General features: G+C 39.5%; 1 protein-coding gene across 2 annotated transcripts in view; it reads left to right on the top strand.

Moving 5' to 3' along the window:
• The window catches only part of rasef (RAS and EF-hand domain containing), a 78,119-nt gene that overhangs the window by 12,451 nt on the left and 38,464 nt on the right, over positions 1 to 27,204 (top strand). The window contains exons 1-7 of one of the 2 annotated variants that reach the window (XM_057832353.1): positions 256 to 309; positions 400 to 750; positions 16,989 to 17,135; positions 17,206 to 17,296; positions 19,643 to 19,738; positions 21,765 to 21,842; positions 21,932 to 22,047. In XM_057832353.1, coding sequence (XP_057688336.1) covers positions 419 to 750; positions 16,989 to 17,135; positions 17,206 to 17,296; positions 19,643 to 19,738; positions 21,765 to 21,842; positions 21,932 to 22,047 — 860 coding nt within the window. In that variant the 5' untranslated portion in view covers positions 256 to 309; positions 400 to 418. Of the gene's footprint in view, positions 1 to 255; positions 310 to 399; positions 751 to 16,988; positions 17,136 to 17,205; positions 17,297 to 19,642; positions 19,739 to 21,764; positions 21,843 to 21,931; positions 22,048 to 27,204 lie in introns of those variants that run through there. The other variant, XM_057832352.1, reaches the window with a different exon arrangement.

Below are 27,204 nucleotides of genomic sequence, written 5' to 3'. Positions count from 1 at the left end.
TTATTTTTGGATAGTTTTGCGTCCCAAAAAAAAAAAAATATATATATATATATATATATATATATATATATATATATATATATATATATATATATATATATATATATACCAATAATTTAAAAAATATATATACAGAAAAAAAAAAAAAAAGGCGATTTAATTTATTGACTTGTTTTAATCCTGATGTGACGAAAGCCCGGGGGTTTGTGAACACGCCTTTACACACACACACATGCACACCCCTGTCAGGTAAAGTCGGTTTTCAGTGGCTCACCTGCGCGCGGAGCCGCGTATACGTGCGACTTTGGAGTATGTTTGTTTGTTTGTTTGTTTGTTTTTTTAAGATAACAGAGTAGGATTTGAGTGTTGGTGTTTTAGTCGTGTTTTTGTCCACTTCAGCGTACAGCGTCCCAAGGTGATGAGCGCCGAGGAGCGGGAGCGTCTCCGCGCTCTGTTCGACGCTTACGACACGGACGGGTCGGGCAGTATTGAGCGCGATGAGTTCTTCACTATCTGTACGGAGCTCCAGGTCAGCCCGAGCGAGGCCGAGCGCCTCTTCAACAGACTGGACGTGGACAAGGACGGCACTATCACGCTGCCCGAGTTTATCAGCGGCTTCCACGAACGACACCGCACGGACGTAGAGCAGCAACCCAGACAGCAGCAGGAGGACGACGACGACGAACCTTGCGCCGCCGCCTGGGAGGACTTCGCGGCCCGGCTGGGGGAACAGAACAAGTTCATTCCCAAGTTAGTACAGCCGTCAGCAGCGCACTCAGAAATACTTCATTCACGCTTAATTACAAGTAAACGGCCACCGGTGTTCGGCCATTCCTTACTACGCGGCGAAACGTCTACACAATGCTCAGGGCGCTTGCGCATGCATTCACACGCATGCGCACATCGGTTAGAGGCGGCGATTACTCACTATTTTTGTTTTTATTTATGTTTTGTTGTTATTTTAGTTTTTAGTTATTTAGAACCTTTTCACAGCCTCAAAGATACTTTTTGCATGTATTACCCTCTCATACTTTTAACCATTGTGTTTTTTTGTGTTAGATTTGAAGCAGTTGACCACATTAGTCACGTAGCGTGTTTAAACCGTCCTTATTTGATATAACTACATTTAAGTATTTTCTGCAGGCATTTTTTTAGTACGTTATTCCTGTATGCATCTAAATAAAACAAGTTTAGAGCGCATGGTAGTACTTTAGGTGTCAAATTCGACTAATGTAGGACGTTTCGCCGATGTAGAATATTTTGGCAGAACACCGGTACCAATTGACTCATTTGACACGTTCACCATGTCATGAATTGCGCGTTCACTACAGTGGACAGCCGTTCAAAAGTGAACATTTAAGCCCTTTAACCCTTATAGAGCAAGTGACGATTTTTGATGATTTAAAAAAGAAAAAAGAAAAAAAGCGGGGGCGGGGTGGGCCTAAGAACTTTTACCCTTTAAATATAGTAATTATATATGGCGGAAAACACAAACAATACTGAAAAAGCAGTTTCTGCTCTTGCACTCTTCTTTAACAGAAACTGCTGTATTTTAAGCCAAAACAACTGTTGTGTCTGATAGAACAATATGTCTATATGCTGCCATAGCAGATTCATGGAGCATTAAGTCCCCGAACTATTTTTAATTTGTCCGTTTTACCCTGAAAGCCCCCGTTTACAGACGTCGCGCAACCGCTTGTTTCAACCCAGCCATAAAACGAAGGTAATTAATTATATTTATTGTTCAAAATGTCTGTCGTTTTTAGCTTAGAATCATTAATTGATGTCTCATGTTTCATTAAAAAAATATATATATATAATATATAATATTTCAAACTTTTAAACAAATTATGTCCCAATGAAAAAAATGGCGTCTGTAAAAAAGTCACGGATATCTGCCTCATAACTATCGCTTAATTGTACTTTTTTTTTTTTTTGGTTCCTTTCGCATTTCGCATTTTCTCCGATATGTTAGATTACAAATAATCGATCCAAACAAAGAAAAATTGGAAAAAAAAAAAAGTTTAAAAGGGTAAATATATGAAAAAGAAAATCTCGACCACTCCTTGATGTCTGCGATTTCTGCATCGCGACCCTTGTTGTATTACCATGTTTCACCCATAAAATCCCCCAAAAATCCAGCTGTGGCCATTCACAGCTGTGTCTTGACACTCAGTGATACATGCGACATGGAGTTTTTGGATCGAAACAAGGCAAGTATGCGATAATATCTCGTTAAAGTCATGGTGTCTGTAATTCTGCTCTCGCGTGCTCTCACCTCCAGACAGGGTTTTGCTGTTTAGAAAATATTTTTTTAAAAATTTTTTAAAAATGCCCTCCTGTTCAAAATTTTCTATCCCCAGAAAATTGAGATTTTAAGCTTTCCAATGATGACATGCATATCGGACCATTTTGAAATTTGGCTAAATTGGGGGTCTCAGAGCGGAACTTCAGGTCACCTGAGTCTTTTCTGCCATATATATTTTAAACAAGATATCAATCATTATTGTTGAGTAATATTTTCTAAAATAATTTGAAATATGTTATACATTAACACAATGTTAATAAAACTAAAACAATACAATTAAAATGAATAATAAACAGAAATACACCATGGTTACAACCCCAATTAAGAGTCTTTATTAATGTTGATTTCTAGGGAATCAACATTAGAGACTACCAGCTTTTCAGGATGCTCAAATTGTCCCCACCAACTTTTAACCAACCTTATTTGCATTATATAATGACTTCACTTATATAGGTCATTTATACCCCTTTCCCACTGGCCAAAAAACCCGTGTCAACCCGCTAACAATCGGCTTTTGGTGAAAGTGGGAAAGGTGCAGCGACCCGCTTCGACCCGTGTCAATCAACCCGCCAAGCGACCCGCGTTAAAATCACCTCCGCTCTGATCGCCATGCAGTGTGAAAGCAAAACCCCGGGTCCACAGTCAACACCCTAATCTACGTGGTGACGTAGGCTAGTACGTGATGCGTCATAACAAAAACAAAAACCATGTGGTCTAGCCCGGATCCACAAATGGGTTCCACATACAGCGAACAGTCGGTGTAGCAGCGTTAGCAATAGCCATAACAGATGAAACAAAGGCTCTTCTCCTCCTTCTGTGACGTACACGACTCCTTTCAATTTCAAGCCAAAATTCACGTCGCCTACGTTGCCTCAGCACAAGCAGAGTGTTGATCCTTTGCTGACCATTTTGAGGGCAGTAAAAAGCATGAAAACAGAGAACACAAACAGAAAGGAAGCTTCTATGTTGCTTTGCATTGTTTACTTCCTTGAACTGAATGAATTCGGTTGCACTTGTCGAAGCGCATCTTAGCGTGGTGACGTCACGAACCTTACGCACGGCTGAGGAGGGGTTGGGGGTTAGACGGGTGGAGAAAAAAAAAAAGACACGGCTTTTTTTTTTTGTCAATGGGAAAGGTGCCAAATGCCAATTGCTAGCGGGTTGCATCGGCTTGGAAAAACGTGCGTTGACCCACTAGTTTCAGTGGGAAAGGGGTATTAGATTGTTTTTCCATATGTTGGAAAAAATAGAATTGACCCTTTTATTAAGTGATTTATTCTCATTATGTTCAGACTTACATTTATATACCCCTTTTTCTTGCTTAATGTGCATGCCGGTCCATTTTTTTACACCCTCAAACGCACGTATAGTTGGCTGATAACACAAACGCACTGATACAACCTGACAGAAATGCATAAAACATGTCTACATGCTGCCTCCTCTGCCCCCTTTGAAGAGGAGGATTTTAGAAGTCCTTTTGGCCACAACCAGCAGCAGCAGCAGTCACTGTAAGTACGTAATGTAAAAAGATTTTTTTAAAAAACTTTTTTTTTTAAAAGATTGGATCTATGTTTTGGACCGTATGGAACATTCCACTAATTTTGCTACTGAGTTAGCATAGCATTAAACTGTGTGAACCTGCTCACCTGCAAAATTCGAGTACATTGCAAAAACACATCTCCTTAAAATCCCTTGTTTTAGTGTAAATCTACTAGAAATAAGTGAAATTGTCTGCCAGTGCTTCCAGTAAATTTTACCCAGATTTCTTGAAATTAGAAATACAGTATAGCTAGCTGAAAGTAAGATTGACAGACTTACTTATTTATGGTCTAAGTATAAATTTGCAGTGTGTTTTCTACTGTTATCGTTAAGTGAACTGTGAGAAATTTAATGAACTCTGCTGGAAAGTAAAGAACCAGCAAAACATGAGCAAGAAACTGCTTATTGGCAGAGGCCCCAGGACCCAGTCTGTGTTTCCCAGGAAAGTGTTGACAGTCAAAAAAACACATGCTGCTGCTTTTCTTCTAGTAAACGGCCTGGTTTAGAAGGAAAGAAGGCTGGAGCATGTTGTGAATTTACACTTTTGAAACCAAATACCTATTAGTGTATTCATTCATTAAGTAAAATGTATTCATTTATTTTAAAATATTTTTATTTGCAGCCATTGCAGACATTAATTTCAGATGATCATACATTTAATCATAATCGAGATTAAAAAAAAAAAAAATTTAATCATGATTGAGAATTTTTTTCCCCCCATTATTTCTCCACCCAATGATGCACTTTAGAGAAAAAAAGGGAAAAGAAGATGAAAGAGACAACCAATTGAAGCAAAAACCAACCACTGTAAATTTCCTTTATATGAAGTAAGCGGGAATTCCCCTATTTTGAAAAATGACTTTCTCCCATGAAAATAATGATTTTAACTTTTTTTCATTTTCACGTGGGAAACACATCACCATATTTGTGGGAAATGTAGCCCTGATCCCTGTGAACCTAATCTGTTTGGTCATATTAATGTCCTGTCCCCAGCAAAAAGCATACATGCAGGTTATGCGGTTATAGCGTTCCAACCAATGTTGAGACCAAACCTATACCCTTGGATTCCCCCCATGTTGTTAACTCATTGCATGCCTTTGACAGAGATAGACGTCTAATCCATGATATTTGTTCATTCACCCCTCCCAGTCAAAATGGATTGGACATCTATCACCATCAATGGCAGCCAATGAGTTAAATGTGTGCCTGGTAAGGGGTAAAAAAAATAAAATAAATAACAATAATAATAAAATTAATATTAAAAAAAAATCTAATTCTTGTATGAAATTGTTAAAGCACAAGTGACATTTTTGCTAATTAGAAAAAACAACAACAAAAAAACTGTAAAAACCTAGGTGTCCACATACATGAACTTATTTTGAGTTATGTAGGCCACAATATGACGCAAAACGTAATGTCCACATATGTGTACAGCAGGTCTCAATTATATATATATTTTTTATTTTCAACAATTATTTATATATATTTTTTATGGATATATATAAATGTAACAAATAATGAAATGTAAATAAACCCAAAATTAATAAAATTTAAATGAACAAAAACCAAATTATACGGTGGTTATGGCTCCCGATACTGCTCTAAACACTCATTTGAGAACAATAGACGTCCAATTCGTTTAAACTGGGAGGGCTGACAATGATTATTCGCAGCCATCTATTTTCACCAGCATGATAAGCAGTATTTATTGTTTGGACACATTAGTGTATTTGTGTCCATTTTCGATACCATTTTGGTTGCCAATGGGCTAGAACCTCTCCCAGCTTTTATCAAGACACCAGAGGACTGTTTTCTAAAATGCAAAAACAGAAACCATAGTCACAAAGAGAGAAGTTTACACATGCCAAAAGCAATTGAAAATGTTAATCAAGTCAGTCAAATCAGACGAAGTAATTTAAAAAATGCTGTTGTGTTTTAAAACCTGCAACCACATGGGAAGTTTGTGTCTTGGTGGTTTTACGTAATTACACTACTAAAAATCTAGCCGCTCTTCTATCTATTGCCCATAGATGAATCGAGGTTCAGGCAACTCTCAAATCCATTTTTTGATAAAGTCCAGTTATTTCAACCAGGTACAGTTAAAGCTAGATCTAATGGACTAAAAAAGGGCTATGATTATGTATTACAAAGACGGACATTGGTTGTCAATGACGGAAAGCTTTTCACTTTCATCCACAGCTACACATGGTATTAAGAATCTTTGTTAACCACAACCATTTATATACAGTATTTGCTAATGTTGAGCCCTCATGACCCATCTCGGGACCACATTTTGAAGTTCCAGGCTTGTCTCAAGCTCAGGCAGACCAGAACCTGCCAGCATTGATCTGCTATTGTTCAACTTCATGAATGTGTTAATAAGGGGAAACATTTGAAAACAATAAATTTCTTCAATTCATGCGTTAAAGGGAACCATGGACAGAAAGGCGTCTTAAAAGATAAACGTAATTATTAGTTAATTTGATATTAAAACCCCTATTGATTTTTTTTTTGTTTTTTTTTTTGTACGATTTGTCAAATTAGTTTGACTAGTAGGTCGCCGTTGTTGTTGACGTTGCAGGGCAGTGACATCACTGGGTTACGCTGCTGGGCTTCCAGAGTATGTTTCTCGAGACATAAACATGTCATCTGTTCAGCCCTTTCAATTTGAACCTGAGAGGAACATTAATGAGCATGAAAGCACAGTGGATATTTCACAAAACTAGCAGAAAAAGCTAAATTTACAGGAAAGACAAGAGGAGACGAAACGAGAGTAGGACAAAACCGTGTTCTGCCAAAATGTGCTACACTGTCCAACAAAAGGCGAATTTCGCATCCAATGTGTACCTGCAGCTTGTTTTGTTTCGATGCATACAGAAAGATGCCTTAAGAAAATACTTAAATGTTGTAATATCAAATAAGAGTGATTTAACTACGCTTTGTGACTTATGTGGTCAACAGCTCAACAATCTGCTTTAAAGCTACCACAACAAAACACGTATAAAAAACTATTTTGAGGCAATTAAAAGGTACTAAAACATAAATAGTAAGAACTCGCCGCTTTTAACCGACGTGCACATGTGTTGGACGTTGGACGTGTTGGAATTGCAAAACACCGGTAGTGTTCGTCTACTGACAGTGACAAATTACGTCATCACCCCGAGCGTCCATTGCGCGCATAAAACATGGCAGCCTCCGTAGATCAAAACATGCACTAAAGATTATAGATTTTTAAATCGATGGTGATATTTTATGTATTTCTAATAATATATTGGCATATTTGGCTCTCAAATTTTGTTCTAAAGAATTCATTCATTCATCATCCGAGCGGCTTATGATCACGAGGGTCGCGGGAGTGCTGTAGTCTATCCCAGCTAACTATGGGCAGAAGGCAGGGTACACCCTGACTCAGTTACCAGCCAATCGCAAGGTAAAAGGAGACGAACAACCTTTAGTGCACACAATCATACACCTAGAGACAATTTGGAATGTCCAATAGGCCTATAATGCATGTTTTTTTAATGTGGGAGGAACCCGGAGTACCTGGAGAGAACCCATGCAGGCACGGGGAGAACATGCAAACTCTGCACAGGAAGGCCAGAGCCTGGGATTGAAACTGCGAAGCGGATGTCCTAACCAATAACAGGGTTTCCAGGGTTCGGGAACCTACATCTCGCGAGCCGTATCTGGCTCTTTTGATGAGTGCATATGGCTCTCCGCCAACCCGTAATTTAAAATGTGAAACTGGCCAGCTCGCTTGACATGAACGAGCTGTGATGAGCTGTTCGATCATTCACACATATTTCTTGGACCTTCAAATATACGCCTTAATAACATGCTTCAATTCAGTGCCCATTGTGGTCCTCCCGTCGCAGATTGCATGGAGATGGGCGTTAGTGAAGAGCTCGTCTCGCGCGTGAAGTCTCCTCTCAGCCAATGCTGAGTGAACTGGAGTATATAAAAAATGTGTAGGGGAAAATTAACACTAGAAACCCCAGCAGAGGCAGACTCAGCCTTTCCCAAGACAAATACTCCGAATATTCCCGAGCAATGGTCGATTTGGCCTCACCTCCGGAAAAACCCAGAGGTGGCCAAAATGACCAAAGTGTTTTAATACAACCACTAGGCATACAGTACATTGTGTTGGTATGCGGCCCAAACGGAGGGCAGCACACTACGGTTGCACTATTCATTTGATAGTTTGTGTCAGTTCAAGTCAAGATAGATTTATTAATTTACATTTATTTATTGCGTTTTAAATATTTTACACATTTGTAACTCACTTCTCCTATACTCCACAGACAAATGACAGACAGAAAAATGGCCAAATGTGTACATTGTTTCGGGGGGAAAAAGTGTTTTAGAACTACAATTTGAGTGTAAAGCAGGAATTGTGGCCATAGTTTAGAATGACTTAATCAGGGGCATTGAGCTTGAATTGTGGTCATTGTGTCTGAAGTTAGTACAAGAAAATGTGTGAAAACTTTTGAGAAAAACAGTAACAGATTGAATTTGTGTGATGAGAAGGAGGGGAGGGACCGGCCCTTAACACTTGCTTTGAACACACTGAAATAGTGAATGTCCTAACAGTCCTAATTATTAAGAAAGGGGTATGTACTGTACAACGCTGTTAATCTTACTTCAAAAAGTAATAAGTTAGCTACAAGTTACGAACTCAATTACTTTTTGGGAGAAGTAACTCAGTTACCTCATTTTAAGAGTAATTAGTTACTCAGCAAAGTAAGTGATGTTACTTTTCCTCTTCGACACGTTATTGTATTATACATTCTAAACCACCTTTCACATCAAGCACATTTACAGTCCCTGACAAAAGTCTTGTCGCTTATCCATTTTGTAGAAACAATTGCTAATAACCTGACTTTTAATGATTCAATTGGTTTCAGAAATGGCTCATATGAAATCTAAGATCCTCCCAAATTATGTTGAATGTACAAAAATATATTTGTTTCACTGAAAAAAGATTTATCATTTAATGAAGACATAAAGGTCAAATTTTGTCAAGAGAAAAGTTTTGTCGCCTACAGAAAGTAGTGTGAAAATTGAACAAAAATGTACTTCAAATACAAAAATATGGTACATAACATAAGTGAATTAAGTAGTGGTGCTGTGAGATCCAAATTTAATATTTTGTATGACACGTCATGCGGTTCGGCAGGGACTCATACAATTTATTAGGTCATCAGGAACATGCAAGAAAGCAGTCTTGCATGCCTCCCAGAGTTCATCAACATTCTTGGGTTTCGTCTTCCATGCTCCCTCTTTCATCCTACTCCAGACATGCACAATGATGTTCATGTCTGGTGACTGGGCTGGCCAGTCCTGAAGGATCTTGATCTTCTTTGCCTAGAGGAACTTTGAAGTAGAGATTGAAATATGCGATGGAGCACCATCCTCCTGCAGAATTTTTCCCTTTTTATGGTTAGGAATGTAAGAGGCAACTAAGATTTGTTGATATTTCAGACATTTACAGTGGGGCAAATAAGTATTTAGTCAACCACTAATTGTGCAAGTTCTCCAACTTGAAAATATTAGAGAAGCCTGTAATAGTCAACATGGGTAAATCTCAACCATGAGAGACAGAATGTGGAAAAAAAAACAGAAAATCACATTGTTGATTTTTAAAGAATTTATTTGCAAATCATGGTGGTAAACAAGGATTTGGTCAGTACCAAAAGTTCATCTCAATACTTTGTTATGTGCCCTTTGTTGGCAATAACAGGCCAAACGTTTTCTGTAAATCTTCACAAGCTTTTCACACACTGTTGCTGGTATTTTGGCCCATTCCTCCATGCAGATCTCCTCTAGAGCACTGATGGGCTGTCGTTGGGCAACACGGACTTTCAACTCCCTCCACAGATTTTCAGTGGGGTTGAGATCTGGAGACTGGCTAGGCCACTCCAGGACCTTGAAATGCTTCTTACGAAGCCACTCCTTTGTTGCCCTGGCTGTTTGTTTGGGATCATTGTCATGCTGAAAGACCCAGCCACGTCTCATCTTCAATGCCCTTGCTGATGGAAGGAGATTTTCACTCAAAATCTCTCGATACATGGCGCCATTCATTCTTTCCTCTACACAGATCAGTCGTCCCAGTCCCTTTGCTGAAAAACAGCCCCAAAGCATGATGTTTCCACCCCCACGCTTCACAGTGGGTATGGTGTTCTTCGGATGCAATTTGGTATTCTTTCTCCTTTAAACACGAGAACCTGTGTTTCTACAGAAAAGTTCTATTTGGGTTTCATCTGACTATAACGCATTCTCCCAGTCCTCTTCTGGATCATCCAAATGCTCTCTAGCGAACCGCACACGTGCCTGGATGTGTACTGGCTTCAGCAGGGGGACACGTCTGGCAGTGCAGGATTTGAGTCCCTGGCGGCGCATTGTGTTACTGATAGTAGCCTTTGTTACTGTGGTCCCTGCTCTCTGTAGGTCATTCACTAGGTCCCCCCATGTAGTTCTGGAATTTTTGCTCAGCGTTTTTGTTATCATTTTGACACCACGGCGTGAGATCTTGCATGGAGCCCCAGATCGAGGGAGATTATCAGTGGTCTTGTATGTCTTCCATTTTCTAATAATTGCTCCCACAGTTGATTTCTTTGCACCAAGCGTTTTACCTATTGCAGATTCAGTCTTCCCAGCCTGGTGCAGGTCTACAATTTTGTCTCTGGTGTCCTTCGACAGCTCTTTGATCTTGGCCATAGTGGAGTTTAGAGTGTGACTGTTTGAGGTTGTGGACAGGTGTCTTTTATACAGATAATGAGTAAAACAGGTGCCATTAGTACAGGTAACGAGTGGAGCCTCATTAGACCTCGTTAAAAGAAGTTAGACCTCTTTGGCAGCCAGAAATCTTGCTTGTTTGTAGGTAACCAAGGACTTAATTTCCACTCTAATTTGGAAACAAATTGTTTAAAAATCAAACAATGTGATTTTCTGTTTTTTTTTTCCCACCATTGTCTCTCATGGTTGAGGTTTACCCATGTTGACAATTACTGGCCTCTCTAATCTTTTCAAGTCGGAGAACTTGCACTTGACTAAGTACTTATTTGCCCCACTGTATGTTGCCTTCCACCCTGCAGATCTCTCGCACACCCCCATACTGGATGTAACCCCAGACCATGATTTTGCCACCACCAAACTTCACTGTTTTCTAAGTGAATCTCGGATCCATGCGGGCTCCAGTAGGTCTCCTGCAATATTTGCGGCGACTGTGGTGTAATCCAATGGAAGATTCATCTGAAAAATCCACCTTTTGCCACTTTTCCAGCGTCCATCCTTTTGACAGGCTGTGGGCCTTGGCAAATGCCACACGTTTTTTTAATTGTCTGCACCCTGAGAGAACTTGTGCAACACAACATGCCTACTGTCCGCCACAGCTGAAAAAAGTGAAATTAAAAAGTCCCTCTCTCACTCTGTCAAGTCAGCCACACGGTGCGTTCAGGTACACCACGCAAAACACATCCGCCACATTAGAACCCGATTCGTTACGTTATTACGTGTATTGTTATTATTATTATTACTATTATTATTATATTATTATTGCGATTTTTATTCATGATTTATTTGTTTTGCTCTGTGTAATTGGTATTTGTAATAGTACCAGCAGTATTTATTAAGGATTTAGTGTAGGTTTTTGAGCTGTGGAACACATTAATGTAATTATAATGCATTCTTAGGGGAAATTCCTGCTCGACATACGACTATTTCTACTTACAAACAATGTCCTGGAACGAAATAACTTAGTTTGTAGAGGTACCACTGTATACACATACATACACACACATACTGTATGGCTCTTGTGAAATCATATTATGAAATATGTTGGGTGTTTTAGTTCTCTCGGTCAAAAAGGGTTCAGACCTCTGTACTATATAGTGTTGTTTTGAGCACTACATTACTATTTGTATGGTGGCCTCAGTGGTTTGGACACCAACGCGGCACCAGGAAATGCGAATTGCTTACGAATTCAAATTTCTCAAAATGGGCTTGAACACAGCATAAACCTGGAAATGCTTATAGATTTGTGTCAATTAAACTGCGTAGATGTCAAACTTCAACCTGGTCACACACTCATTTTGTTTTGACCAGTGTTATGCATGAAACGTTGGGGGGAATGGAATTCGATAGAAACATAATTTTATACGATGGAGAAGTGAACTCTTCTGTATGGTCTAACAAAAATTGCTTCTGGAAATACAGTTTAATGGATTGTGCCTGTCTGTGTGCACACAAGCCCCGGGAGGCCTGACATGAGATATGTCGCTGTGCTTTTGGAGGACATTGATTGTCACAGCGGTGGGCTGTGTGATACACAAGAACTAAAGACATTCTCTTATTTCCTGGTCAGCTGATGGAGGACATTTAAAAAGTGTATTCTGAGAGGATGAAAGACAAGCCTGTGTGTCCATGAGGTAAAAAAAAAAAATGTAGTGACATGAGAAAGGTGTGAAATGAGCATGAACATTTCCTCAGGGCATGCTCCACAACAACACTTATACCAGCTCAACATTTAGTGTGTTTTTGGTCATGATAAACATGCATGTGCCGCAAGCTGTTGACAGACAGCAGCTATGTCTGTGTACTTAGCCCGCCCTTTCAGTCAACACAGAATAGCGCTACATCACACAATTCACTATTCTCTGACACACCGCACTAACACTGTAAGCTATGAGTCAAAGTGCATGTAGTACATGGGATGCATACACCTAAGAAAGCTACTACTACTAACAAATTGCGATATAATATGATTTAATACATCAAAGGCAAAGGTTGGACAATGCTTGTCGAACTTTTTTTTCGACGGAGGAGAAAAAAACAGGGAACAATGATTCACTACCGTAATTTCCCTAATATAAGGTGCACCCGTGTATAATGCGCACCCCAAATTTACTTGTAAAATCTAGGGGAAATTATTGTACCCGTTTATAACGCGCACCCTAATTTTAGCACCAATAAATAGAAGAGTACAAGAAAACAGAGCTCGTGTACAGATACAGACTTACTGACTTTACTGACTGGTGAAACACAGCACAAGCATAGCATATTGGTAGTTCAAAACATTACCATAAACTGACAATATTTACGGTAATAATATGATTTGACAACTTCTCCAACTTACCAAAATCTAGGAGAAAACAAAAAAGATGTGACTTTTCTTTAAAGGCTGCTGTATAACTTGCTCGGTTCATCATGATGAATAAATGTATAAATGGATTGATACGGTAAAATGAAAGTGAGAACGTAAGTCGGAAATCCGAGAGAGCGCATCGCTGTTGACACGACAGTAACAATAGGAACTACAGTGATACCTCAGCTCACGAACGCTTAAGCTCACGAACTTTTCGCCTCAAGAACATTAAATTCGCGAGCATACAGTCTCTGCTGACGAACTAGTTTTCGGCGGACGAACGAAACCACGTGGTCGAACAGCGCCACGAGAAGCTGACGCACGCCCACGGCGTCTCAGTTCGTCCCCTCCCTTTCGTTGAGTGCGGATGTGGTTTGTGTTTGATAGACATTTTGGACCATATTGAGTGTACTTTTGCTATTATGGGACCGAAAAAGAGTTACCTACAGTCATTATGGAAGGTGACTCGTGTTACCAATTCGCCCTCGACTGGTAATTGGCGGTGCTTTCAGCTTCCCACCGTAGTGAGAAGTGGACCTGCGAGTCACGTTGGCTCGTTGTCGTCGCTTGTCTTCGGTTCGCCCGATTTCCTCTCCAGAAAGGTGGCGGCGTGCATACAAACACCCAGAGGCGTCGGATGGCTTTTTGTGGGCACTTTTATTAACAACCAAAAGCATGTGTGGGACACAGCGCTGGAGTCTACGCTAACTGCGCACTTTGCCGGTAACACTCTCCTTCCAAACAGTAACTCCCTCCCTCCCTCCTCCTCCCACTCCATTCCATCAAGCCATCAACTACCATCACAAAGGTAAATAAAACGACTTTATTCTACAGTAGAGTTTATTTCTTTAATTATAATACAATAGCACATTTATTATACATAAAATAAGGTATATTTTTGTGTAGTTGTAAGGCTTATTTAGTAGAAAATTATGTTTTATGGGGACCTGGGAACGGATTATTCTCATTTTAATGGTTTCTTATGGGAAATAAATGTTTGGAAGACGAACTTTTCGCCTTACACACACTTTCTGGGAACCAATTATGTTCGTGAGCTGAGGTATCACTGTATTGTTATTTGGGTTTGAGTTTCCCGAGGGACAGATATAGTTGACGGACACAGGAAGTCTGTGTGCTTACGTTTGTCATGGTCTGAGTTGCGGAGCTGCAATAAACGTTGACTCAAATTAGTTCAAGAAACTAAATTCTGTGCTTTATGAAGAGTGAAAAAAAGCGGAATTTAACACAGACGAAATCATTCGGCCGATCAGAGTGAAATATTACCGAAACAAAATGGTGACGTCACGTACCGTAATGGTCGGCAAAGGATCGGTGCATACGTTTCTTCAACACAACGTGGCCGTGTCAATAAAAAAAAATCGGTTTATACAGTGGGGAGAACAAGTATTTGATACACTGCCGATTTTGCTGGTTTTCCCACTTGCAAAGCATGTAGAGGTCTGTAATTTGTATCATAAGTTCTCTTCAACTGTGAGGGACGGAATCTAATACAAAAAAACAGAAAATCACATTGTATGATTTTTAAATAATAAATTTGCATTTAATTGCATGAAATAAGTGTTTGATACATCACAAAAATCGAACTTAATATTTGGTACAGAAACCTTTGTTTGCTATTACAGATACCAAACGTTTCCTGTAGTCCTTGACAAGGTTTGCACACACTGCAGCAGGGATTTTGGCCCACTCCTCCATGCAGATCTTCTCCAGAGCCTTCAGGTTTCGGGGCTGCTGCCGGGCAACACGGACTTTCAGCTCCCTCCATAGATTTTCTATCGGGTTCAGATCTGGTGACTGGCTAGCCCACTCCAGGACCTTAAGATGCTTCTTACGGAGCCACTCTTTAGTTGCCTTGGCTGTGTGCTTTGGGTCGTTGTCATGCTGGAAGACCCAGCCACGACCCATCTTCAGGGCTCTCACTGAAGGAAGGAGGTTGTCAGCCAAGATCTGGCGATATATAGCCCCATCCATCCTCCCCTCAATACGGTGCAGTCGTCCTGTACCCTTGGCAGAGAAGCAGCCCCAAAAAATGATGTTTCCTCCTCCATATTTCACGGTTGGGATGGTGTTCTTGGCGTTGTACTCATCCTTCTTTTTCCTCCAAACACGACGAGCCGAGTTTAGACCAAAAAGTTCAATTTTGGTCTCATCCAATCACATGACCTTCTCCCATTGCTCCTCTGGATCATCCAGATGGTCAGTGGCAAACCTCAGACGTGTCTGGACATGCACTGGCTTCAGCAGCGGGACCTTGCGTGCGCTGTAGGATTTTAATCCATGACGGTGCATTGTGTTTCCGATGGTTTTCTTCGAGACTGTGGTTCCAGCTCTCTTCAGGTAATTGATCAGTGATGCCCCACGAGGTGAGATCTTGCATGGAGCCCCAGAACGAGGCAGATTGACCATCAACTTGAACTTCTTCCATTTTCTAATATTCGCTCCAACAGTTGTTACCTTCTCACCAAGCTGCTTGCTTATTTTCCTGTAGCCCATCCCAGCCTTGTGCAGGTCTATTATTTTATCCCTGATGTCCTTACACAGCTCTTTGGTCTTGGCCATTGTGGAGAGGTTGGAGTTTGTTTGTTTGAGCATGTGAACAGGTGTCTTTTATACAGGTAACAAGTTCAAACAGGTGCAGTTACTTCCGGTAATGAGTGGAGAACAGGAGGGGTTCTTAAAAAAGAACTGAGAGCCGAAATATTTACTAGTTGGTAATGTATCAAATACTTATTTCATGCAGTTAAATACAAATTTATTATTTAAAAATTATACAATGTGATTTTCTGGATTTTTGTATTAGATTCCGTCCCTCACAGTTAAAGAGAACTTATGATACAAATTACAGACGTCTACATGGCTTGCAAGTGGGAAAACCAGCAAAATCAGCAGTGTATCAAATACTTGTTCTCCCCACTGTATATATTTGTAATATATATATATTCCATGTACCCGTTTATATTGCGCATCATGATTTTACAAGTTGATTTTGGGAGAAAAAAGTGCGCGTTATATTCGGGAAATTACGGTAATTGTGTTTATTACATGTGACTTCAAACCATTTTTTAGGAATTATAGCTAACTTTGCATAACTGTATAAAGTCACTCGGGCTGCAGCTATTGATTATTTTAGTAATTGATTAATATATCAACTAGTTAGTTCGAATAATCGAGTAATCGGATTAGGAACATTTTATGCATTGCAGAATAAATTTTAGGAGATGTAGAACAAAGACTTGCTAAGACTGCACTTTCAAAAGTGCATTAAGTACGAATACAAAATAATGATAATAATTCCTGATTTTTTCTAAAAGCTATGCAGGATTGCACTTTCATTTAAAAATAAATTAAAATACCTGTGCTTAGCCTCAAACGTTATAAAAAAAAAATAAATAAGTGATGATCTAAGTATAAGAAAAGAGCAATTGGCTAACTTGCATAGCAAAAGTCCGCTAGCATAAATGCTATGAAATGCTAACATTTTTTTTTTTTACAATGCTCTTAACAACATCGTTCAAATCGGGAATTTTTCATTCTCACAAAAAAACTGCTAAATATACCAATAAATTAAAATACAAATGCATTAAAAAAAAAAAAAAACATATTAGCTCAAACAAAAACTTGCCTTTTGTTGGTCTTAACAGGGAGCAGCAGGATTCAGTCATGTTAAATGAGTTGTCATATTCACTGTTCCCACTAGAGAGCAGTTTATCTACCCAAATCAATAAAACAAAATGCAAATACTTTCAAAACAAACCATCACAACGCTACTCTAATTAAAAGAATCCTCGAAGCAGCAAAATTTGATTTGAAGCTTTTTTTCTAATCGAATTACTCAAATTTTCTCGACTTAATCGATTAATCGTTGCAGCACTAATGATGACACAGATCGTTGCAGTACCCTTGGATTAGGGCCAAGAGGGACAGTAACCTACCATATCCAAGAATGATAACACGAAGCGTATATGTTTCTTGTTGCAGACAAGAGCAAGTAGCGACATTGTACCAGAACATCAGCCTGAACGAGCCCAGGCTCATTCCTCAGCTGGAGAAAGTCCTGCTTAGCTTCACCAAGGAGATCAAACAGCAGAATGTGGAAATGGAGAACTTGGCACTGGCCATCAGGCGGTATGTGAGAGACAGGCACACACACACACTTGTGTATTTTGTTTGAAGTAACATGATGTTGTTGTAAAAGCGCGCAGGATCAAGCGTCCATGCAGCTTAGCGAGATGGAGGAGGAGATGGACCAACGCATACACACAACTGAGAGGAAAGCGCGTGAGCAGGTGGGCTCGACTGTCTTCATTAGGTACACCAACCTACGATGACATATACTGTGCTGTATGAAAAAGTATCTGAATGTTTTAGAATTTCTCACATTTCTTCCTAAAATCATCATCAAATGTGATCTGATCTTTGTCAAAATCACACAGAAGGAAAAAAGTGTCTGCTTTAACTAAAACCACCCACACATTTATAGGTTTTCATATTTGAATGAGGATAGGATGCAAACAGTGACAGAAGGGGGGAAATAAGAAAGTAAACCATTACATTTAATGTTTTGACCAATCTGGCACATCGATCAGGACTAATCTTGGCCCATTCTTCTCTACAAAACTGCTGTAGTTCAGTCAGATTCCTGGGATGTCTGGCATGAATTGCTGTCTTAAGGTCATGCCACAGCATCTCAATGGGGTTCAAGTCTGGGCTCTGACTTGGCCACTCCAGAACGTGCATTTTCTTCTTCTGAAACCATTCTAAAGTTGATTTACTTCTGTGTTTTGGATCATTGTCTTGTTGCAGCATCTATCTCTTTTTAGCTTCAACTGTCTGACTGACGGCCTCAGGTTTTCCTACAAAAAAAAAAAAACATCCTGATTGAATTCAAAAGTTTTTCTTTCATTAATGATTGCAAGTTGTCCAGAACCTGAGGAAGCAAAACCGCCCCAAATCATGATGCTCCACCATGCTTCACGGTGGGGATGTTGGTGAGCTGTTCCTTTTTTCCTCCGCACATGAATGTGTGTGTTACTCCCAAACAATTCCACTTTGGTTTCATCAGTCCATAAAATATTTTGCCAAAACTACTGTGGCGTGTCCAAGTGCCTTTTTGCGACCATTAAACGAGCAACATTGTTTTTTTTTTCGTCAGCGGTGGCTTCCTCTGTGGAGTCCTCCCATGAACACCGTTCTTAGCCATAGTTTTACATATAGTTGATGTGTGCACAGAAGTATTGGACTGTGCCCATGATTTCTGTGAGTCTTTAGCGGACACGCTAGGGTTCTTTTTTACCTCTCTGAGTATTCTGCACTGAACTCTTGGCGTCATCTTTGGTGGACGGCCACTCCTTGGGAGAGAAGCAACAGTGCCAAACTCTCTTCATTTGTAGACAACTTCTCTGACTGTTGATTGATGAACATCCCGACTTTTAGAGATGCTTTTGTATCCTTTCCCAGCTTTATACAAATCAGCAATCCTTGATTGTAGGTCTTCCGACAGCTCTTTTGACCGAGCCATGATGCACATCAGACAATGCTCCTCATCAAAACAATTCTTACCAAGTGTGTGTTTTATAGTGGGCAGGGCAGCTTTAAACCACTGTTCAGAAGAACAAAATACACATTCTGGAGAGGCCAAGTCAAACTCCAGACCTGAACCCCACTGAGATGCCGTGGCATGACCTAAAGACAGCGATTCATGCCAGACATCCCAGGAATCTGACTGAACTACAGCAGTTCTGTTGAGAAGAATTGGCCAAGATTAGTCCTGATTGATGTGCAAGACTGATCTGCAGCTACAGGAAGTGTCTGGCTGAAGTTATTGCTGCCCTAGGGGTGGGCATTGGAGGGCGCACAAAATATTAAATGTGATGATTCACTTACGTATTTTTCCCCCTTCTCTCATTGTTTGCATACTGTCCTCATTAAAATATGAAAACCTACTGTATAAATGTTTGGGTGGTTTTAGTTAAAACAATCACCATTTTTTCATCTGTGTGATTTTGACAAAGATCAGATCACATTTGATGGTGATTTTGCGCAGAAATGTGAAAAATTCCAAAAGGTTCAGATATTTTTTCATACCACTGTAGTGACTCTCTCAGACCAATAAAGATTGAGGAATGATTCTCTTTAATTCTTATTCCAGAATCGTAATATTACTCACAATGCCATGTTTTGATTCGTGGTGTCACATACATGTGATTGTGCACACTCACTCACTCACTCACTCACTCACTCACTCACTCACTCACTCACTCACTCACTCACTCACTCACTCACTCACTCACTCACTCACTCACTCACTCACTCACTCATGTGACACAAGTTCAGGTTAGCAATGAGATTTACCAACAAGTTGTGCCATTAAGTATTATTGTTATCAGGCTATGTACATACAGACTTATGTAAGTGTACTGCAGCGAGTCAGCTGACTCAGGATCTGCTGTTTGTTTTGTGACACGCCAAATTGGAGGCCACTTATTTTCGCTGCAGCTTATCGGTTGTTCTAAAGTGGTAACAGCTGAACGTGTCACAGGAATGTCCGCACACTTACAATGAATGTGTCTTCAATTCCAAACATTTCAACAAAGCATTGATGGGTGTTTGTTCGTGTTTGTGTGTGAATGCAGGAAAAGAAGCGAGGGGCAGCTGAACTTGACGATTTGCGAAGAACTTATGAGACAGAAGTCTGTGAGCTACAGTGTAAGATCCAAAGGATGCAAATGGTAACCAGTTATTATTATTGTTATTATTACAAGTTTTGATATACATTATATATACCATCAAAACATGCATTTTACAGACTACTTTTTCCAAAAACCATGAGTGATTTTTATGTTGGTGCAGAAAAAGCTTCCACACTGTAGAAACCCACCTCCTTAAAACTAGTTAAATTGCCTTGTTTTCAGTGTAAATCTACTAAAAATAAGTGACATTATCTGCCAGTGCTTCAAGGAAATTTTACTCAGATTTCTTGAAATAAGAAAAATAGCTACTGAAAATCAGTTTAACCGGCTTATTTTAATTAATAAATTACAATATTAAATCTTTAAAAAAAAAAAAAAAAAAAACCTTCAACTACTTCTCTAAGAGAAGCGCAATGCCCTACTACTTCTCAAAGAGAAGCGCAATGCCAGGGGAGGCGCATGTGACCTTGAGGAATATACTTTTTTGCTGTACTAGAATAAAGTCTAACTGCACATCCACTCAGTGAGTTGCAGTGGTGCTCTCATTTTCAGAGTGTTCTTAGCAATTTTGAAAAAAAAAAAAAAAAAAAAAAACAAGAGCACACAGCAAAGAGCACTGGAGATATGAAGAGCTAAGACGAGGAAATATGCCAAAGCATAGATAGTGCTTGGCTTCACTTTTTATTCAGTGGAAGACGAAGAAAGACCAGTCTGTTTACTGTGTCTGAAAATGTTTGTTGTGGACAGCAGGAAGCCACATCGATTAAGACGTCACTTAAAGACATTAGACCCTAATCACATTGATAAGCCGCTTGATTTTTTCCCCCAGCGATAACATGCCGAATATTGCCAACAATCGTCACGCTTTGTCAATGTTACATCAGTAAACCACTGAGCATTGTTAGCATCATATAAGGTGGCATTCCAAGTTGCTCAGTGCAAAATAATGCCACACTTTAGAAAAAGGAGCTGACACTGCCTGCAGCAAAAATAAAAATTGTCCCTCTGTATAATGACACTGTCACTTTGTTTTTTCGGTCAAATTGTTTGGCATATTGTCCTCATGAGTCAATGTTGCTAATCAATTTGAATTATTATTTAATGATTTCATTGAATTGAATCTTATTTTTTATTTTATTTTATTAGCATGACTTGTTCTGTCCTCACTAAACGTGAAGTTGTTCAGCTTTACAGACAAGTCAATTGTGCTTTTTGAAGCTTTTTACTTCCTTCACTTTTAACAATTTGTAAAGCTTTACCACACATACAGTATATACACGAACGACATGCATTTTAAGCAATAAAACACTTGATGCAAAACAATTGCTTTTCAAACGTCCATCGAGTCTGATCAACATGTAAATTCAGTAAATTAGCTTAATTTGCCTAGCAAAAGTCTTAAACGCTACAAATGGTAACGTCTTTACAATTCTCATAGCAAATCGCTCACATGTAACTCCACAAATGGTAGCTGTAAACTTAATTACAAATGAATACACAAACATATAGTAGCCGAAACAACTTACAACCTTATGTTGGCAAAACCAGAGCGCAACTATCCTTTATCCATGTCAGATGTCTGAGTCTGCTCCTCAATCATACAAGGCAACAGTCCAGCCAGACCCATTGCTGCCACCAGAGGGGAGTGTATCATCCATCATTAAACAAAATACAATACTTTTGGACTTTTTGGATCGTTATTTTGAAATTTACTTAAAGGGTTAATTCCGATTTACGCTGAATTTTGGGTTACGTCGCCAGCTTAGGATCGGAACTCGTTCGTAACCCAGGGATTACCTGTATATATGGAGAAAAAAAATCTCCTCCCATAAGTCAGGACTTTGTTGAGCTATTGTACCAATTTTGGAATGATTGCTACAAGTCGTTTTTTCAAAAGGCTTGCCACGTCTTTCTTTCTGGTGTTTTTACTCATCCCTCAAGTGAAAAATGGTTTAGCTCTATAAAATTTGACGGTCACAAACGCACTGGTAGTGGGTTTTGCATAAGAATAGAACAGTATTTCTTATTTCTTTTAATTATAATATAAATTAAATGTGCTGTATAGATCGAGGAAAAGTACAAGAACATCACAGTAAATGATGAGAGTCCAGCCCTGAAGAAAAGGATCAACGAGCTCACTCTGGTAAGAGAGCTGCAAGCAACCCGTTTTTGTTTAGTTCTTTAATTGCGCTTGCATGATTGCATCACTGCATTTTGGATAACTCTGTGTAGGAGAACCAGCGGTTTAAACAGGACCTGCTCAGGTCTCAGACCAAAGTGGCGTGTCTCCAGAGTGACATGGATTCACTCAAGACCGAGCTCACTGACCAAAGCATCAACTATGAAAGGTAACCTTACTTCATTTTCCCTCGTGTGCCGTGCACATGGAACTGTTTAGAACTGTTTTAGCCTTGGTGTACCTTACCTCAAAATCCTTGAGGCAATTTGAGTCAAAGACCAAAAAAATGCCCCTCTGTGAATGTCCCCTCCTCGGGAATGGGGGGTGATCTCGTTTTGTCACCAGGCGAAACAGGATATCCTGGAGCGAGGACAGACACGCAGTGTGTGGTTGCCTAGCAACACACTATCGAAGACAAAACAAGGCGCCCTCGATTAGTTTTTCTTATCATAAATAATACACACAGCTGTTTAGTTGAGCCATAGATGACCTCACTGTGACTGACATGCACTCACAAGTGTGACATACTGTACAGTGGGGCAAATAAGTATTTAGTCAACCACTAATTGTGCAAGTTCTCCCACTTGAAAATATTACAGAGGCCTGTAATTGTCAACATGGTCAACCCTCAACCATGAGAGACAGAATGTGGGGAAAAAAACTGAAAATCACATTGTTTGATTTTTAAATAATTTATTTGCAAATCATGGTGGAAAATAAGTATTTGGTCAATACCAAAAGTTCATCTCAATACTTTGTTATGTACCCTTTGTTAGCAATAACAGAGGCCAAATGTTTTCTGTAACTCTTCACAAGCTTTTCACACACTGTTGCTGGTATTTTGGCCCATTCCTCCATGCACATCAACCTCTAGAGCAGTGATGTTTTGGGGCTGTCGTTGGGCAACACGGACTTTCAACTTCCTCCGCAGATTTTCTATGGGGTTGAGACCTGGACACTGGCTAGGCCACTCCAGGAACTTCAAATACTTCTTACGAAGCCATTCCTTTGTTGCCCTGGCTGTGTGTTTGGGATCATTGTCATGCTGAAAGACGCAGCCACGTCTCATCTTCAATGCCCTTGCTGATGGAAGGAGATTTTCACTCAAAATCTCTCGATACATGGCCCCATTCAATCTTTCCTTAACATAGATTAGTCGTCCTGGTCTCTTTGCAGAAAAACAGCCCCAAAGCATGATGTTTCCTCCCCCATGCTTCACAGTGGGTATGGTGCAATTCAGTATTATTTTTCCTCCAAACAAGAGAACCTGTGTTTCTACCAAAAAGTTCTATTTTGGTTTCATCTGACCATAACACATTCTCCCAGTCCTCTTCTGGATCATCCAAATGCTCTCTAGCGAACCGCAGACGGGCCTAGACGTGTACTTTCTTCAGCAGGGGGACACGTCTGGCAGTGCAGGATTTGAGTCCCTGGTGGTGCATTGTGTTACTGATAGTAGCCTTTGATACTGTGGTCCCAGCTCTATATAGGTCATTCACTAGGTCCCCCCCGTGTGGTTCTGGGATTTTTGCTCCCCGTTCTTGTTATCATTTTGACGTTACGGGGTGAGGAGGAAGTTGAAAGTCCGTGTTGCCCAACGACAGCCCCAAAACATCACTGCTCTAGAGGAGATCTGCATGGAGGAATGGGCCAAAATACCAGCAACAGTGTGTGAAAAGCTTGTGAAGTGTTACAGAAAACGTTTGGCCTCCGTTATTGCCAACAAAGGGTAACTAACAAAGTATTGAGATGAACTTTTGGTATAGACCAAATACTTATTTTCCACCATGATTTGCAACTAAATTCTTTAAAAATCAAACAATGTGATTTTCTGTTTTTTTTCCCACATTCTGTCTCTCATGGTTGAGGTTTACCCATGTTGACAATTACAGGCCTCTCTAATATTTTCAAGTGGGAGAACTTGCACAATTAGTGGTTGACTAAATATTTATTTGCCCCACTGTATATTACAGACCGGTCAAAATTTCCGTCTCTCCAAACACAAAATGCTATCTTAAAAAAAAATTCTCCAGGTTGTTTTTGTAAATTGCTACCCAAATTGTTTGATTTATTTATTTTTTATTTTTTTTAAGTTAAGGTTAGCTAGATAAATATGTGAAGATAAGCGGTACAGAAAATGACTGAGTGACTGACTGACTGACTGACTGTATGAATGAATGAATGAATGAATGAATGAATGAATGAATGAATGAATGAAAATAAACAAATGTTAGCCTCCCGAGTAAAACTAACGGACAACATTGTTTTGGATTAGAATGTTTTCAGGTATGTACCATTATTGACCAAAAAGTCAACGCAGAAGGACTACAAAAGAATCCTATGAAAAAATGAAAACATGCATAGAATGTAATTGCATTTAACTATGGTAGCATAGTAGACCCATTTTTTCATCTAAATCAACTTTTTATTGATGAAATGTACAGTGCTGTACATTGAAACAAAAGTGTTTTTGATTAATTAAATGCAAATGTACTTAGAGTTAAATTCAATTGAACTGTACTGCAAATACAGTCAAACAATGAGCTTATTCAATAATTTTATTACACCATAAATCACCTAGCAATAATGTATTATATGAACTGTATATCCACATTTTGAATGTCACAGGTCAAGGATATAATGATAATAATTATTATAGATTTAATTTATAATGCACTTTACATTCAATAGCAATAAAAGTGGATGCATCATCAAATTGTGAAATTTACATTATTTTTGATTACTTGAAATGTTTTGTGGGATTTGCTACTTATTTGATTATTTTAAAAAAATGTTGAAACCCAGAATATCATTGTTTCTTAAATCTGTCCAGTTCAGCAGGTTAGACATGGAGAATGGGTCTTTAAATGTCTTTATAGGCTGAAGAGTTTTAATGTGCTACATGGGCATTTGAGAAACCTTTTTTTTCACTGTGTTTTCAGAAGTCCAAATAATAATTTAAAATTTGGGGAAAAATCCTGAAAGAAGTATATATATATATTTTTTATCTTTTGTGTTTTTTCAGGACCTACAATAATATAATAAAGACAACATTAATCAATATTTGGACTGATCTAATTTACGGTTTGATACCAAAACCCGGAATTAATTTGGTACCGGTTCTGAAGCCACCGATGATAACAGGACCAAATAGGAACCTACATTTTGGGCTTGTTTTTTTAACCACCAAGCATGTCATCACTGGCACTACAGTGATCCCTCGCTACTTTCCGCTTCAAACTTCTCGCCCTCAGTCCATCGCAGATTTTTTTGTTTTTCAATGAAAAAAAAAAAATAAACACAGATGAGCCGTCCCGAGTCAATCACGTGGTCTCACTCTCCCTCCTGCTGCTCTTTGTTGGTCAGGCAGTGCACTGGAGTTGCTTATTAAAGTAAATGATGACTGACAGACATTAAGGTTTGGTGTTGCCACAGATGCTTGGAAGCCAAAGCTTCAAAGCGCCGCATGCGTCAGTCATTGTTAAACTTGTTAAACAGTTGCTGTGGCAACTCATTGTGTGTAAGTGAGCAGCTTAAGCGGATTTGAGTGGACACACTCAATGAAACACTGAATAAAGACAATCATTTTTTTTACTTTACTCTTGTTTAGAAATAATTCGGTGGGACAATAACATGTTTAAAACTTATCATAATTATTACATTTGAAGTGCTTAAAAACCATTTATTCGGATATATATATATATATATATATATATATATATATATGAATAAAAGTTTTTTTAAATTATACTTTTAGAAAAAAAAATTTTAAAAAAACATGCCTTATATACACTCACCGGCCACTTTATTAGGTACACCATGCTAGTAACGGGTTGTACCCCCTTTTGCCTTAAGAACTGCCTCAATTCTTCGTGGCATAGATTCAACAAGGTGCTGGAAGCATTCCTCAGAGAGTTTGGTCCATATTGACATGATGGCATCACACAGTTGGTGCAGATTTGTCGGCTGCACATCCTTGATGCCAATCTCCCGTTCCACCACATCCCAAAGATGCTCTATTGGATTGAGATCTGGTGACTGTGGAGGCCATTTGAGTACAGTGAACTCATTGTCACCTTCAAGAAACCAGTCTGAGACGATTCCAGCTTTATGACATGGCACATTATCCTGCTGAAAGTAGCCATCAAAAGTTGGGTACCTTGTGGTCATAAAGGGATGGACATGGTCAGCAACAATACTCAGGTAGGCCGTGGTGTTCCAACAATGCTCAATTGGTACCAAGGGGCCCAAAGAGTGCCAAGAAAATATTCCCCACACCATTACACCAACCACCACCAGCCTGAACCGTTGATACAAGGCAGGATGGATCCATGCTTTCATGTTGTTGACACCAAATTCTGACCCTACCATCCAAATGTCGCAGCAGAAATCGAGACTCGTCAGACCAGGCAACATATTTCCAATCTTCTATTGTCCAATTTCGATGAGCTTGTGCAAATTGTAGCCTCAGTTTCCTGTACTTAAGCTGAAAGGAGTGGCACCCGGCGTGGTCTTCTGCTGCTGTAGCCCATCTGCCTCAAAGTTCAAAGTACTATGCGTTCAGAGATGCTCTTCTGCCTACCTTGGTTGTAACGGGTGGTTATTTGAGTCACTGTTGCCTTTCTATCAGCTCGAACCAGTCTGGCCATTCTCCTCTAACCTCTGGTATCAACAAGGCATTTCCGCCCACAGAACTGCCGCTCACTGGATATTTTTTCTTTTTCGGACCATTCTCTGTAAACCCTAGAGATGGTTGTGCGTGAAAATCCCAGGAGATCAGCAGTTTCTGAAATATTCAGACCCTTCTAGAACCAACAACCATGCCACATTGAAAGTCACTCAAATCACCTTTCTTCCCCACACTGATGCTCGGTTTGAACTGCAGGAGATTGTCTTAAACCATGTCTACATGCCTAAATGCACTGACATTGCGGCACTGCATTGCCGCCATGTGATTGGCTGATTAGAAATTAAGTGTTAACGAGCAGCTGGACAGCTGTACCTAATAAAGTGGCCGGTGAGTGTATATCTATTTCCAATGCTAAATCTGAATAAATACATTGAACACACACATAAAAAATGGCGTTACTTCGCGGATTTTCACTTATCGCGGCGGGTTCTGGTCCCCATTAACCGTGAAAAGCGAGGGATCACTGTAGTCACAAGCTATGGAGTTCATCAGCACATGAAAAAAATGATGTTTATTTGATTTTATAATGATTTATCTGTATCTGTAATTTATCTGTATAAATAATTGTAAAAGAAAATAGTCTAAATTGTATTCCGTTTGGCTCTGTAAATTAATTGGTCGGTTTTATTGGACTAA

This window comes from Corythoichthys intestinalis, chromosome 3, assembly GCF_030265065.1.
Source record: "Corythoichthys intestinalis isolate RoL2023-P3 chromosome 3, ASM3026506v1, whole genome shotgun sequence".
Classification (NCBI taxonomy): Eukaryota; Metazoa; Chordata; class Actinopteri; order Syngnathiformes; family Syngnathidae; genus Corythoichthys; species Corythoichthys intestinalis.
The sequence above is the reverse complement of the archived record's forward strand: the minus strand, read 5'-3'. Positions and strand labels throughout refer to the sequence as shown.